This window comes from Elephas maximus, chromosome 5 (assembly GCF_024166365.1).
Source record: "Elephas maximus indicus isolate mEleMax1 chromosome 5, mEleMax1 primary haplotype, whole genome shotgun sequence".
Classification (NCBI taxonomy): Eukaryota; Metazoa; Chordata; class Mammalia; order Proboscidea; family Elephantidae; genus Elephas; species Elephas maximus.
In genome coordinates, this window is record NC_064823.1 from 84,530,186 (window position 1) to 84,545,699 (window position 15,514).

General features: G+C 33.5%; 1 protein-coding gene across 6 annotated transcripts in view; it reads left to right on the plus strand.

The window, feature by feature from the left end:
• ANKRD17 (ankyrin repeat domain 17) overlaps positions 1 to 15,514 on the plus strand; it is a 191,660-nt gene that overhangs the window by 113,860 nt on the left and 62,286 nt on the right. For 4 of the 6 annotated variants that reach the window (XM_049886033.1, XM_049886037.1, XM_049886036.1 and 1 more), the window contains exons 9-16: positions 837 to 1,028; positions 1,409 to 1,518; positions 3,636 to 3,723; positions 5,206 to 5,333; positions 5,574 to 5,717; positions 6,119 to 6,221; positions 7,676 to 8,428; positions 12,847 to 12,995. In XM_049886033.1, the coding sequence (XP_049741990.1) occupies positions 837 to 1,028; positions 1,409 to 1,518; positions 3,636 to 3,723; positions 5,206 to 5,333; positions 5,574 to 5,717; positions 6,119 to 6,221; positions 7,676 to 8,428; positions 12,847 to 12,995 (1,667 nt within the window). The remainder of the gene's footprint in view (positions 1 to 836; positions 1,029 to 1,408; positions 1,519 to 3,635; positions 3,724 to 5,205; positions 5,334 to 5,573; positions 5,718 to 6,118; positions 6,222 to 7,675; positions 8,429 to 12,846; positions 12,996 to 15,514) is intronic. The other 2 variants (XM_049886034.1, XM_049886038.1) reach the window with 2 other exon arrangements.

The window sequence follows — 15,514 nt, forward strand, 5'->3', positions numbered from 1 at the left end:
TGAAACAATTACTTTATTAGTATTAAGATACCTTAAGTTTACATGCAGTCTCCTATCTCTTTTTGTGTTTGTAGAGTTATTTTTCTTTTAATAATAAAGTTTTTGTTTGGATAAATTTAAGAGGAATGGCACATGAAAAAATTGAGAAGTAATATTCAACTAGGATTTCAAAAGCATAAATTCTGGAGGTATAAATCACAACTCCACTGCTTACCAGTTTTGTGACTTTAGGCAAGTTTCTGATGTTTTTGCCTAGTTTTTCTCAGCTGTAAGATTGTTGTGAGATGGGATGGTATACATGTATAAAGCTCTTGGAACAGCGCATGTCATACAGTGTCTGTTAAATGTCTGCTATGGTGATTGTGGCAGTGGGTGGTGATGATGATAATGTTATTGTGATATTGGGCAAGTTAATTACCCTCCATTTCCTTACCTGTAAAATGGAGCTAATACTTAAATAATATATAAAGTGTTCTGAACATTGCCTGGCACATAGTAAGAACTTATTAAATGTTAGCTATTATTTATCATCATCATCAACCTCTTTATCATCATTATTTTTTAATTACTATAATGAGAAGATATAGCTTATTTCTTAAGTCCTTTTATCACCTGACCTATTATACTTTCTGGTTGAATGGGTTTTATTCAAGCTGTATACACCAACTATGGAAATTTTTTTTTTGGCCTCCCAAGAGTAGGAAAGACATTTTCTTATTTAGTATAGTAATATAAACAATTCACTTTTGAGGTATAGTTTATTGGGAAACAACATGTTTCCTTATCTCTGAAATCAGTGAATTACTTCCTTTAAATAATTAGAATTTTTATTTTAGGAGCAAATATCAATGCACAGACAGAAGAAACTCAAGAAACTGCCTTGACTCTGGCTTGCTGTGGAGGCTTTCTGGAAGTGGCTGACTTTCTAATTAAGGCAGGAGCTGATATAGAACTAGGCTGTTCTACCCCTTTAATGGAAGCTGCTCAAGAGGGTCATTTGGAATTAGTTAAATACTTATTAGCTGCAGGTAGGCATTTTTTTTTTTTTTTGGATTTGGGAGAATTTTTTTACATGATTTATTTAAGTAAAAAAATTTTAATACAAGCTTCCTTTTCCTGACATTATAAGACACTTGAATATGTGTTACGAAAAAAAAAGTGTGATATGCTTCTGGGTGTACTCTGAAAAAATGATTTGCCTTACTGCACTTTGAAGTATCTGGAATTTTTAAGCAGTTTTATTTATTTATTTTTTGCTTTTAGAGTAAAGATGCTGAGAGTTTTATAGAAAAAGCTATTTTGTCTAATTTGAGAAAATATGGCTTATCTACGAGAAATCTATGTTCATAATTTGTTTTAAGGTTTTTTTTTTAATAAAGTCTGTGTTGTTTGTTAATAACTGTTACAGGAGCTAATGTCCATGCAACCACGGCAACAGGGGATACAGCACTAACATATGCCTGTGAAAATGGTCATACTGATGTGGCAGATGTCTTACTTCAGGCAGGGGCAGATCTGGTAAGCTAGGTTATCTTTTAAATTCTAGATGTAAAAATAAGACAACGAATTGATTTGAGATTTTATGGAGATTATTGATAACAAGTATTTCTTCTAATTTTATGTTGGCCTTTATACCTTTCTTTATCTCATTTTGTTGTGGTTTTTTCTGCACTATTTGGTGCCTCTTCTTTCCTTGAAGTGGTAGGACTATCCAATCCATTTCGCCTCACTTCCCATAATAAAAAGGACAATTTTTTGGTAGAGATGTTAACACAGATTCATTTTCCCATACGTATTTATGTAACCATTTTTAGAAGCTTTTCTGATATGGTATAAAAAGGAAAATGTGGCTTAGAGGTGTTTCTGTGCAGGGTAGGAACCAATAATTATGCCCACACTGTTCATAGTATTATATAATAAAGGAGTTTAAAAGATGGGTATTTAATAAGTAATCTTTGCCTTCAGGGAGTTTATGATTTAATAAGAAGGGTGAAATAAATACTGAGATCACTATAAGGTAATTATAAAGAGATTCATAAGGAAAGTGAAGAGAATAAAGAAGCTCAGAAGAGGTAAAGAGGTCATCTGGGTAAGATTTAAAGAAGGTAGCTATAGCAATATTGTGACAAAAGAAATATTCCATTTGGAAGATAATTTGAGCATAGCCTGAGAGGTAGGGAAGCATAAAGCAGATGGGCATGGGGGAATACCAGTTAGCCTGTGGGGAGTAGGGAGAGAGCCATGAAAAGATAGGTTTTACTTGAATTGTAAGCACTGGTGTAGCAGACAGTTAAGTGCTCAGCTGCTTTGTTAACTGAAGGGTCGGCAGTTCAGACCCACCCAGCAGCTCCGTGGAAGAAAGACATGGCAGTCTGCTTCTGGAAAGATTACAGCCAAGAGTATCCTGTGGGGCAGTTCTACCCTGTCACGTGGTGTCACTGTGAGTCAAAATTGACTCGACAGCACCTAACAACAACAACATGTTCACTGGGGTGAGATTCTGAAATTAATAAGCAAATGCGAGGTCTCCTGTGGGAATTCATACGTTTGTGACAGCAAGTCACATGCAGACAGAAACAGGCTCCTCTAGTAACTAATTTTGTAAACTTAATATTTTCACATAACTTCTCACGGTCTGAGTTTCTCATTTATGAAAAGAGAGGGTTAAAATATTGTGATCTCTTTCAGTTCTGTATGTGTTAATAACAACTCTTAAAGTACTTATTATACAAGTTATATTCTATTTAGTTATGTACATATGTCTCCCTTACTAGACTTTCAACTTCTACAGCTTAGGAAATGTTTCCATTGTTCAACTCAATGACTATGAAACATAAAGCCATATAATCTTTAGGGCTTGCTTAGTAGTTGCAATTAAACAACCTATAGTGTAGCTTAAGAAAAAAATCAAAAGTTGTTGATCATATATGAATGTTTTAAAAAAAATGGAAATATAAAATGCTTTGCCAAAGGTAGTTTTTCCCAAACCTTTATATTCTAAGATCTGAAAATTTCTCCAATATTGTTCTTAATAACCCAACAATTACAGGAATACAATAGATTCTCCGTCTTTTTAAGACACAGAAATCTCTAGTAGCGTCATATAATTGATGCTTTTTGGAATTACCATGTTGTGTTATTTTCACATAAGGTGAAATAGGGGGTAAGTATACAAAGGGGAAAAAAAAAATTTTTTTTTTTTTTATACAAAGGGAGGAAAATGACGTACTTAAAGAAATTTACACAGATAGGATTCAAACTAGTGAAAGGAAAACATGGAATGGATGAGCATGACGTTAATAATGTTGTTTGCGGAGGGCTGTACTCGAGTATTATATACTGTTCAAGTTCCACCATCCTTTTTGTAAAGAGACAAAGAAAAAGTACCCATATGCGTTTAGATGAGGGCATTGCAATTCCATGAATATACCTTCAGTTTTTAAGTTGTTTCCATAGAACATAGGTTTTAATTTGAGATTTTTTAAATTTAAAAATATATTCTTTAATTTGCTTCAGAGTTGATATACATTAATTCAGAAATTAACCCAATTCTTTTCCTTTTGCATCTCATAAAAAGAATAATTATACACTAGTAATTTAATTAAATATCAATTAAGTCTATATTTTTTAAACAGGAGCATGAATCTGAAGGTGGAAGGACTCCTTTAATGAAAGCTGCAAGAGCTGGTCATGTTTGTACTGTTCAGTTCTTAATTAGCAAAGGTAGGTTTGCATAAAACTTCAGTTTTTCCCAAAGGTGTATTGTTACCTGCCCTCACTGATTTAGAGATTGAGAGATGAAGAACATTTTTGGAGTATCCCATGATGGAATGAAACTAGTGACATTTAGTGAGTGGGTAGTTGATAAATATCCTGCAATGCATACAACAGTTCCAAACTGTGAAGAATTGTTATACTGAGCAGCACCCTTGTTGAGAAACACTTCTGTAGAGAAAAAACTCTTTGTCTAAAACTTTCAGAATTGAGATAATTTAACATCTGCTCTGTTTATGTAATGTAGTATTTTTCTTTTTTTGAAACCTGGGTTTTATGAGATTTCTGCCATAGAATAACTTGGAACAAGTCATTTTCCAACTTTATATTTCCTTGGCCAAAGTTTTCTTGTAATATACTGGAAGATGATTATAAAGACCATACAAAAAATATTCAACGTTAGGACGTGACAGATATGACAGAAAGCTTAGATATTTTCATTCATGTTCATTAATTCTAGTTTAAATACCAAAAACCTTAATGAAAACATTAGAATATGTATTACTTCCTTTAAATTATTTCTAAGGTCTTAATACGTACGTAAATTAGTTTTAATTCAGTAAGATTTTATTTTTGATTCAGTGTTGAATTAAAAAGACTATAGACTATATACGGTTTTAAAATAACAATATATGCCATTTCCTTCTTACCAAAAATACTAAAAAAATCTCAAGTTTGTAACTGTTAATGGATAAAGAAATTAAGATAGCAGAAATAACTCACTGGTCAACTTATTTTAGGCAATTTAAACACTTACTTGTGATGTATATTTATATCTCAGGAGTGGAATTATTTGCATAATCACCATCCCTTCTCTTTCTTGGTTTATTTTAATGGATTTGGCTCAAGTTCCTTCCTTCTGTTTTATTTCCATTTCTCACAATGCCTAGCTACAGTGATCGAAATTAGAGATAGATAATATATTTTTGGGAAAATATATCTGTTTTTATTCCCAGATATTTCTTAGTGAGAAAAGATAGCATTGCTCTTATTTTCTATTCTGTGTTAATTCTCTGCATATATATTTAGCCCATATAGGAGAGTGTGATTCATATTTCATTGGTCTTCAATAATTTTTTCTACCTAAAAACTTAAAATGCAGATCAAATTTCATATTCTACTTTTTTATAAAAAGAGATTGCATTAAGAATAAAACACTTTTATCCTCATCTTTTACTGATGCATTCTGAAATACATAAGGATGCAATTATGTCATGTCTTCTGGAATTTACGGTAATTCAGGATGGTAGAGGAGAGTTGATGTGGGTATATGTGAAATGAGATTAGCTGTGTGTTTATAATTGTTGAAGTTGGATAATGAGTATATGGGCCTTCATTCTGCTATTCTCGACACTTTATGACTTTGAAATTTATCATAATTTAAGAAAAAATACTATATTAACATGATTTTTCACACCTTGTTTATTTTAGGAGCGAATGTGAATAGAACCACAGCTAATAATGACCATACTGTACTGTCCCTGGCTTGTGCAGGGGGTCATCTGGCAGTGGTGGAACTACTTTTGGCTCATGGGGCAGATCCTACTCACCGTTTAAAAGTACGTTAACTCAAGTATTTCAAGCAACATTGTGAATTCTTCACGCTTGAACATTGCAAAATATTATCTGCAAGTTCCATTTATATTGCCACCCTAAATATATTCATTTTTTTCTATTTGATTAGAGGAAAGTGTTCTTTACAACTCTTGATTTTAGTGTGTCTGGTTGCCTGTTGGCTATATCTTCCTAAAGATTGTGGAAACTAATCATATTTTCCTCTTCCATATCTACTGTTTTAGGATGGTTCAACTATGTTGATAGAAGCAGCAAAAGGTGGTCATACAAGTGTCGTTTGCTATCTTTTGGACTATCCAAATAACTTGTTGTCAGCCCCTCCACCAGATGTCACTCAGTTAACCCCCCCGTCCCATGATTTAAATAGGGTAAGATTCAAAACTATAGCATATAGTACTGTTTATTCTTTGTCCCCCTTTCACTCATAGTTTCAGTTTAAACTACAATGATTATTTTTTGTTAGCGTACGTAGTCTTTTACAGATAAGGTGATTTAGTTGATGTGGTTAAAAAAAAAATAGAAGAATGTTAGGTTTTGCTTTACTTTTTTTTATTAAGATCAGAATGAACAGTTGATTTCAAAGTCCATTTAAAAAAATCATAGAAAATAATTGGATGTCAATACATTTTAAGTAAATCTGTCATCTTCTCAGATAAATGTCATATTAAAAATATGTTAAGTCTCTGTAATGTATTCTTTATTTAAAACATTGTTTATCAAAATGTGTAGAAAAAGAAGAAATATAATCAATTAGTGTCATTTGTCTTAGGCTCCTCGTGTACCTGTTCAAGCACTGCCCATGGTTGTCCCACCTCAGGAGCCTGACAAACCACCTGCCAATGTTGCCACTACTCTTCCCATCAGGAATAAAGGTCAGTTATGCTTCTAAAGATTGTGTTTTACATGTTGTCAAGGTAAAAATGATAAGGTTACAAAAAACTAGCCATTCTGAATTATTTTTCCACAAAAAATGAAATTTATTAAGTTGGCATAAAGATTTTTTTATCAACAAAAAATGTTTTTTGGAGAGAAGATAGTTAAAAGTAGAACAGTTATGCTAGAATTATTCAGATGCTCATCTGTGATGCAGTTCTGATTATCCATGATTTCCTCTAATAACTAGTAAGTTTATACATGTTAAAAGTTTAGTCTGGGTATAGTTGGGTGATAGTTTTGTAAATTACTTATTTACATGTCTATAGTGATATAAGGCTGAGATTAACAAGTTGGATCAAATGTTAAAATTTATTTTTTAGAGTGACTATATCTGGGATATCTTTTCTCAAACAATAATTCAAAGTTACTTCAGATATGCTTGTTTGCTCCTCTAGAATTCTGAGGTCCATATTTGATTTGTGGATTTTACCCCATGCATGTTTATAAGTTATGTCCCAAAACATTACAACAAACAGTTCGAATCAGTTTTTCTTTTTAGAAGTTTTACCTGAAGATCCAATGTGGTTTTAATTTTTTGGTTTTTGGCTACCTATATTCTTTTATGAACAAGAATACTAAGTATTTCCATCAGCTGTTTTCACTCACTACTACCAGTCTAGGGCCTTGGCACCTTTTTCAGTTGGTATAGAAAACAACTGATTACTACACCTGTAGCCAGAGCAGTTTATTCACCTGGCTGTCAGAAGAGACAGTGGGTGGCATAGTCCAGCATCTTTTCTTCCAGGGAAACTAAATCCCAGTTCTCTACTGTCCAGGTAGCTGTGTGAATGTGTGGATTTATATCTTGCCTTTATCGGTGTTGAAGATGATAGGCCCCAGCAAAGATATATTTAGTTGGATTTTAATTTCTTGGTATTTCTCAGTGGTTTGGGTAGAGAGAGAGAGAGTGTGTGTGTGTGTGTGTGTGTGTGTGTGTGTATAAAAGGCACAGAGTATTAAAATGTGGAAAAACCTTGACTTATAGGTCTAAGTATTCCCTACACTTTAATAATTTAGCATTATTTTTCTGTTCTTACGAATTTTTACATCTTTATGACCAAATGAAGTGTCTACACATAGCACTGAATTTTGCTTTAATTGCACCACTTAGATATCACAAACCTGCATCCCACTATTGTCTAATTTTAGCCTTGTGATATTTTTAAATTCTGAATTAATTTCCAAAGATTACTCTATGCACATAAAATCCCTACATTTTATATTTATGATAAAGAAGGTGGATTTGTTTTTAACTCCTTAACACTGCATTTTCACCTTCTATGGATATGATAACTTGGTGCATAACTGTTGGCACTAAACCTCCCAACAGTAACTCTGTAATGAGGATGCCATTCATGTGCACTTCTGAGGGGGTTTCTTTTTCACACAGCTGCTTCTAAACAAAAGTCCAGCAGCCATTTGCCAGCAAACAGCCAGGATGTACAGGGTTACATCACCAATCAGTCTCCAGAGAGCATTGTAGAAGAGGCTCAGGGAAAGTTAACAGAACTGGAACAGAGGATAAAAGAAGCCATAGAAAAGAATGCACAGCTGCAGTCCTTGGAACTGGCTCATGCTGACCAACTTACCAAGGAGAAGATCGAGGAGCTGAACAAAACGAGGGAGGAGCAAATTCAGAAGAAACAAAAGATCTTGGAGGAACTACAGAAAGTAGAAAGAGAATTACAACTGAAAACTCAACAGCAGCTAAAAAAGCAGTATCTAGAGGTTAAAGCTCAAAGAATTCAACTTCAGCAGCAGCAGCAACAGTCTTGCCAACACTTGGGACTACTAACTCCTGTTGGGGTTGGAGAACAGCTTTCTGAGGGAGACTATGCACGCTTACAGCAAGTGGATCCCATTTTGCTTAAAGATGAACCCCAGCCGACTGTTGCTCAGATGGGTTTTGCACCAATCCAGCCTCTGGCGATGCCTCAAGCTTTGCCTCTGGCAGCAGGTCCCTTGCCTCCAGGGTCCATCGCAAATCTTACAGAACTGCAAGGAGTGATAGTTGGACAGCCAGTACTGGGCCAAGCACAGTTGGCAGGGCTGGGGCAAGGAATACTGACAGAAACACAACAAGGGTTAATGGTAGCCAGCCCTGCTCAGACCCTCAATGACACGCTGGATGACATCATGGCAGGTGGGTTTATATTGTTATGAGCAGGTATCAAATATGATTTACTTAAGGCGAATAAGAGTGTGCCACAATTTTTTTTGCCGTTACCCAACTTGAGAACTGTTTTTGGACTCCTGACCCCTGTATATCTTTAGAAATATTAGTTCAATCTCAGAAGTTCTCAGATGGATACAGGTCGAATTAAATATTAGCTCATTGAAAAAAAGTGACTGAAACTTTCTGGCTTAGCTGAGTAGGCTGGTTATCTAGGTTTTTCAGTGGTGGGGTTGATTTTTGTTTTTTTTTCCCTTTAAGTTCAGAATACTAAGACTGAATTTTGGCTTTGGCTTTTGTATTCACACCAGTAAACTGGAAAATTGATAGACACTGAAGTGCAAAACTAGTAGGACACATCAGGAAACTTTATTGTGAACAGAAATACTTTATCCTAATGGATCAGACTTCAAACCTGATGGATATTTAAAAAAAAATAAAAAAATTCTTAAACACCTTTACAATAGTAATAAAGCACCAACCCAAATTGGGTCTGAATTATACTGTGAATGTTAATGTCTAGTCTCTTTATAAAGTATTATGGGAGGCTTTGGTCCCCTAACAGTGTTATAGATGATATATTTTTAAATGTATAGCCAGAGAAATTTTATTCCATTATAATTAGTTTCATTAACAAGAAGAAATATTTTGGTTGTTTTGATTCTTTTAGTTTTTAGTATTTATTTTTTGTGAGCTATGTAACAAAGTAGTGGAATGAGAGTTTGCAGGGTTAAGTCATAAGAGTGTTACACTGTGAAGGATAACTTGCTTCATTAAAAAAAGAAAAAGGAAGGAAAAGGGAAAAACAATGTAATTGCATTTTGATAATTTTAGAAATATCCTCCTTTGGTTCTTTAAAAAAAAAGTTTGTCCTCCTAAATTGTCATGTCATACTAAAGTAATGGTTATTAAGCCGTAAGTTCATGCAAGAAAGTTGAATTCTTCATGTCTGTTAGATTACCCCCCAAATTTTTTTTCTTATGATCTCTTCCTCTTTTATTATTTTGTTCATATGTAATTTTAAAATTATGTTTTAGTAGCATTACGTGTTGTAAAGAGATTATATATATAATTTTAACTTACATCTTTTAAAAGAATAAAAGAAAACTAAATTGTATAGTGGTTAGATATTTAGCTAACATTCAGAAACTAAGAAACCAGATCTTCTAGATTCCTCTAAAGTGTCTTAGTCCTCTTTTAGTACCAACTAGATAGTGATATGTGAAATGAATAGCAGGTGAAATAACTACCTTGGAAAAATTGCTATTAATCATTAATGGTAAATCTGTGAAGGTTCTTATATTGATAAGTATACAATTTTTCTATAGATTTGAAAATTACTACTAATCATTAGCTGTTTATAACATTTGGGAATGCAGTTTAAAAAAAAATTATGAAAACTGGAGCATAGTAGCCATGAATTCCAAATTTGATATTACTTCCATGGCCGTTAATCTAGATTATAATGTTGCCCTTTCTCTTGTCTCACTCAAACTACCAAAGAATGTGTAGAATTATTTATGCATTTTAATGAACAGTGCACATTTCATACCAATGATTGTTTTTAAATTTTTCGATATGCTGTCAGAGTTTACCTGATGTGTGTGGGCATAGTTATCAACAATGATTTGTTGTACAGTTTTTATGCTGATCAGAATTATAAAAGGGTTTAAAGTAGCTTTTCTGTTGACACACATAACAAACTGAAACAATTAAGTTCTACATATGTTCGTTCCAGGTGTTGACATTAAAAATTTTTTTTGAATACCACATCTTTCAAGAAATATGACATACTTGTCATAATATAAAAATACTTTATTTCTTTACTATGCTCATTTATATGGGGAGAGGAGAGAGGACCAGAAGAATAGGATAAAAACCTCCAACTGCCTACCTGGAACCCGCCCCTCTCGGCATGCCTGTGCGCGCACACATACACATATACTCGTTCACATCCAAGGCCTCGTTCTTTAAACATCCATGTTAAAAGTTCTTTGAGTTGACAGATGACCATTTTCATTCCCTTCTTTGGGTTTTTTAATTTATTATAAGATATTAGATTCATGGAAACCCTGGTGGCATGGCAATTAAGTGCTATGGCTGCTAGCCAAAAAGTCTGTAGTTCAGATCCACCAGGCGCTCCTTGGAAACTCTGTGGGGCAGTTCTATTCTGTTCTCTAGGGTTACTATGAGTTGGAATCGACTCGATGGCAATGGGTTTGGTGTTTTTGGTTTTACTAGACTCATATTCTTCCATCTCTCCCTGCAGCATAGCCTTTCCTCTTTATTCCTTAGCACCCATTTGTTAGCCTGCTGTCTTCAAGTTCCATTTTTTTTCTCTACTATTTGGCTGGTGAAAATCTCTTGCTCTCCCTATTCCTTGTACTTACCAAAGCAAAATCAGTTCCCTTTTTAACCAGTTTTAACACCTTGCGTTTGCTGAGGTCTCAAGTTCCCCTCTTTTTTATGTTAAAGTTTTTCTCAGTGTGTGGTTCTCCCTCTCTAAAAATCTAACCCTGAAATGGAGATTTTTCATACAAAGATCTGTACCAGAGTTTCTCCAGGTACCTGCATTTTTACAGTTGTTCCTTTTAACTATAGAGAATGTATGGATGTCAGATGTAGTTATTCAGTTTTATTTCATAGGTACCCCAAAGGAGGTGAAATAGGGGAATTGATTTTTCCTATCTCCTTTCAGATAAGGTGATAAGAACAACCAATTTGATCAAAGTAAGAAAATTCTCTCATTTTAGTAGACTGTAAAAGAAATTACTTGAATTGAAATGTTGAAAATAATTTAGTCATTTAACAGTAAAGCTTAGATTTTTTACTTGTCATTAAATAAAAACCAGTGCTTTGGACATCCTGTTTAAGCTACTTTTTGTATTTAGCATTTACATTTGTGTAAATCCCATCAAAGGAGAATCTGGAGTCTATTTTAAGAACTATAAATTTGATATGATTACCTTGATTCTTTTCTTAAAATATAAAGCTATTACTATGCAGTAACAATATCGAGGTCATTAGATGATCAATTTAATATATTAGTACATGCCCTTTTCTATTGGTTGGGATCTCTTTAAGAATTCAGTGTTTCTTTCTTCGTTTTTCCTTTGGCTTTTAAGTGGACTTAAGCATGTATAATTACAGAATGTGTGTTGCTATAATGTATAGTGTATGTTTGTGCCTGAACTAAGAATTTCATGTAAAATAGATTTCTTAATTTGGCAATCATGTTATAATTATAACTAGATCAATTTCAGTTTTGTTCTTGGCAGGGTCATAAACTTCTTTTGCCAGTCTGCTGGTTTCAGATCCAGTTGTGAATCATGATTGTTTTCTGTCTGATGTAGTTGATAACTTCGTTGGTAACACACATCCACAATGCTGTTGATCATTGGAAGATTAATGCCCATACTTTAATAATATAACATTTTTAAAAGGGAGAAAATGGAATAACATTCACATATCAATTTTAGAAGTGAGTTGATGAGGGAATAAAGTACCCTCAACTGAATCTACAATATGTTACTACCTTTGGAATTCTTCCACTTCAAGTACTGACCCAATTAGCCCGTTCTTAAGTTGCATATTGTTGAAAACAACAGCATGGCAAAATCATACTTAGAAGAACTAACAATAATCCATATTTGAAAGATGATTGTGTGACTACATTTATTTTTACCCTAATTTTTAAATTTTGTCCTTATAAGTCAGTGTGATATACTGGATTGATTGGTGGGCATTTTACCCCCCTCAGAATAATCCTTCATGTGAGAAACTACATTTCTGTGTCAGGATCAAATCTTTATATTTGGATATGCTGTCATACTGAGGGCTGCGATACAGAATATTACTTTCCTCAAATCTACAGTTAGTAGAATAGTAGGAGGTACTTATGTGATTAGATAACAGGATTCTCTCCATCCAAACAGTGATATTATTTTCATTAGTTCTAGAATAAAAGGTGTGAAATTACCAAGTAAGAATCATATTTTTCTTCTTCTGAACTTAACTGCTTTTCCTTTTATTCTCTTTCTAATTAAGAAGATATAATGGACAACTTTCCATTTGCATTTATATTTAATTTTAATACATGAATATATTTTTATTTTTAGTTATTTTGAATTAAGGTTTTGTGACTACATATCATAAGAGGGAATTCGTTTTTCAAACAGATTATTTAGAAAATGGGTTACTCATATACATTTTGATTTTGGACTGTCATCCAAAATTAGAAATCGCTAGGAAAATGAGTAGTTAGTGCTGTGGCAGGCTCCCTGTAGAGATATTGTTTTTAAAAGTCTTTTAGTCTTTTCTGATAACTAATTCTTACTGTTACCTAACTGTGTTTCATCCTTATTAAGTACAGTTATTTTGTTCAACAGCAGTCAGTGGAAGAGCATCTGCAATGTCAAACACTCCTACCCACAGTATTGCTGCTTCCATTTCCCAACCTCAGACTCCAACTCCAAGTCCTATCATCTCTCCTTCAGCCATGCTTCCTATCTACCCTGCCATTGATATTGATGCACAGGTAAGCCCTGAATTTAGGAGAGATGGTTTTTAACTGGAATTATACCATCATAAAAGTAGTGTTAACATTTAGTGACTTAAACCATCTTTATCTCCTTTAAATGACCTTATCGTCCTTAGTAAAATCATCTACTGCTTTATCTCCAGGCAGACATGAGCCACAATTATAAATAAATTAAAATCCACATAAAAAAATAGTAAATATACATTATTACTGATAAGTATGATGCAATGGCCTGATTTCCAGGGTCATCATATAATCCTTTTTTTTTTTTTTTTTAAACTATTCTAGTTTGGAAGAAGATGTAAAAAGAAATAATTTAAGATTAGTACATATTTTCATCTAATCTGAAATAAGATAATGCCTTAAAATACACAATGAATGGCATATAAAAGAAAAACGACTCTAATATTTATAGATTTTATTCTTATATATCATATATGCTTAATTGCATTTATTTTATCTTTGAAAATTCTGGTCTTGCTGAGCCTATATATTTGAGCCTATATATTTGTGTCTATAGAATTTAGCTGTTAAAAGACTCCCAGGGGATGAAAAGCACTTTTTATCTCTTCAGATGATCTGAAGAAATAATGTGGGGGAAAAAAGACACTGTTTATATTGAGCTTTAGAAAGCTGGAGAGCTTTCAAGTAAATTATTTGTTTTTTAAATGAGTTTACCATGAAATTTCAGGACAGAAGTAAAATTGGAGAGAATAATTCTTTTTTTTCCTGACAAAAGGCTGAAGAAGCCTAGCCTAGAAGAGGTATATAGCCTTCTTCAGCACTGAGAAATGTTGCAGTTTTTTTAATTTTCATTTTTTGAATAATAGCTAGGGGTCAAAGTACATTATAAAACTGTTCGTTTTATAAATGATCCTTATAAACCTGAATTTCGGGAAAAGTGTGTATGTCTGTGTGTGTTGTGTGGACCATTAAAGGCATGTACTCTTAACCTATGACTATAAACTCTTTTTTAATAAAAATGTTTCTTAGTAACACTGTGAAAAAGGAATTTCTTTTCTGTTCTTCCTTGCTTCCCAAATATTTATTATTTTATATGTGCTAACATTTTCTTTTGAACACTTAAAGCATGTCAGGGATGGTTTTTAAAGAATTCTCTAATCTCATTTTCAGAACTTGAATCACCCAATTTCCCTGATGAGGAAGGTAAAGATAAGAGAGAATACTTAGCTATGAAGTGGTGGAGCTGGAATTCAAACTTGGGTCTGTTTGACTTCAAAGGCCTCATTCTTAACTACCTTGCAGTACATCCTCTTTTTTTTAAATATATCAGGCATTCACATGACAGACCACAATGATTTGCATTTAATGTTGCTAACATTGGAGAATTGGAATGAACTTCACAATGGATTTGCATTATACTCACCCAATTCTTTGCTACAAAACTGTTTTAGCCGGAAGTATATGTTTTCTGATTTTTGTGGGACCAAGACTTGATCTACATGCAAAAGTAAATACTTCACCAAAATACAAAAGAAATTCTTTTTTAAAGATGTTTTTAAAGAAAACAGTCAGAGAAAAGTTCCTCCAAGTGTGGTCGTGATTTTATTGTTTAATATAACCCGTGCTGTCAAGTCTATTCCGACTCATAGCAACCATATAGGACAGAGTAGAACTGCCCTGTAGGGTTTCCAAGGAGCTGCTGGTAGATTCAAACAGCTGACCTTTTCATTAGCAGCCATAGCTCTTAATCGCTGCGCCATCAGGGCTCCATTGTTTAATATAAAAAAACCCACTGTCGTCAAGTAGATTCTGACTCATAGCGACCCTATAGGACAGAGTAGAACTGCCCGACATAGTTTCTAAGGAGCACCTGGTGGATTCAAACTGCCAGCCTTTTGGTTAGCAAACTCTTAAGCACTATGCTACCGGGCTTTATATAAAATAGATTAATTTCTGAGAAGTTACATATAAAATTTTTTTTAAATGAATTACATTTTAAACTCAGTTGTAACGATTGTTTAAAATGATCTGACTCTGGATCCTTAAAAATCTACTTCCTGTTTATCTGGTCTATACATTGAGGTTTTGCATTTGTTGGGGTAACTTAACACACATTACACTCCTTTCCGTGGAGTTTATCATAATTGCTAGTTTATTGTTGTTAGGTGCTGTCAAGTCAGCTTCAACTCATAGACACCCTAAGTGCAATAGAAGGGAACACTGCCCGGTCCAGCACCATCTTCAGAGTTGTTGCTGTTTGAGCCCATTGTTGCAGCCACTGTGTTAATTGCTTGATTGGACATTAAACAATTCCTGCTTTGGGAAAAATAATTAAAAAAAAAAAATATTCAGGAACAGTTGTTCACCATTTTTTTCCTTTAACTTTTCATTTTTTTTGTTTTAATTTACTAGTTTCTATGATACCAAAGAGACACTAAGTAGTAAAAGTGGGATCCATTTGTACTCAATCCATCTGAAATTTTTTCTAGATACTAAAAAATTCTATAAGATCTGTCATAATGGGGATATTTTGGTTTATGTGTGACAGTGCT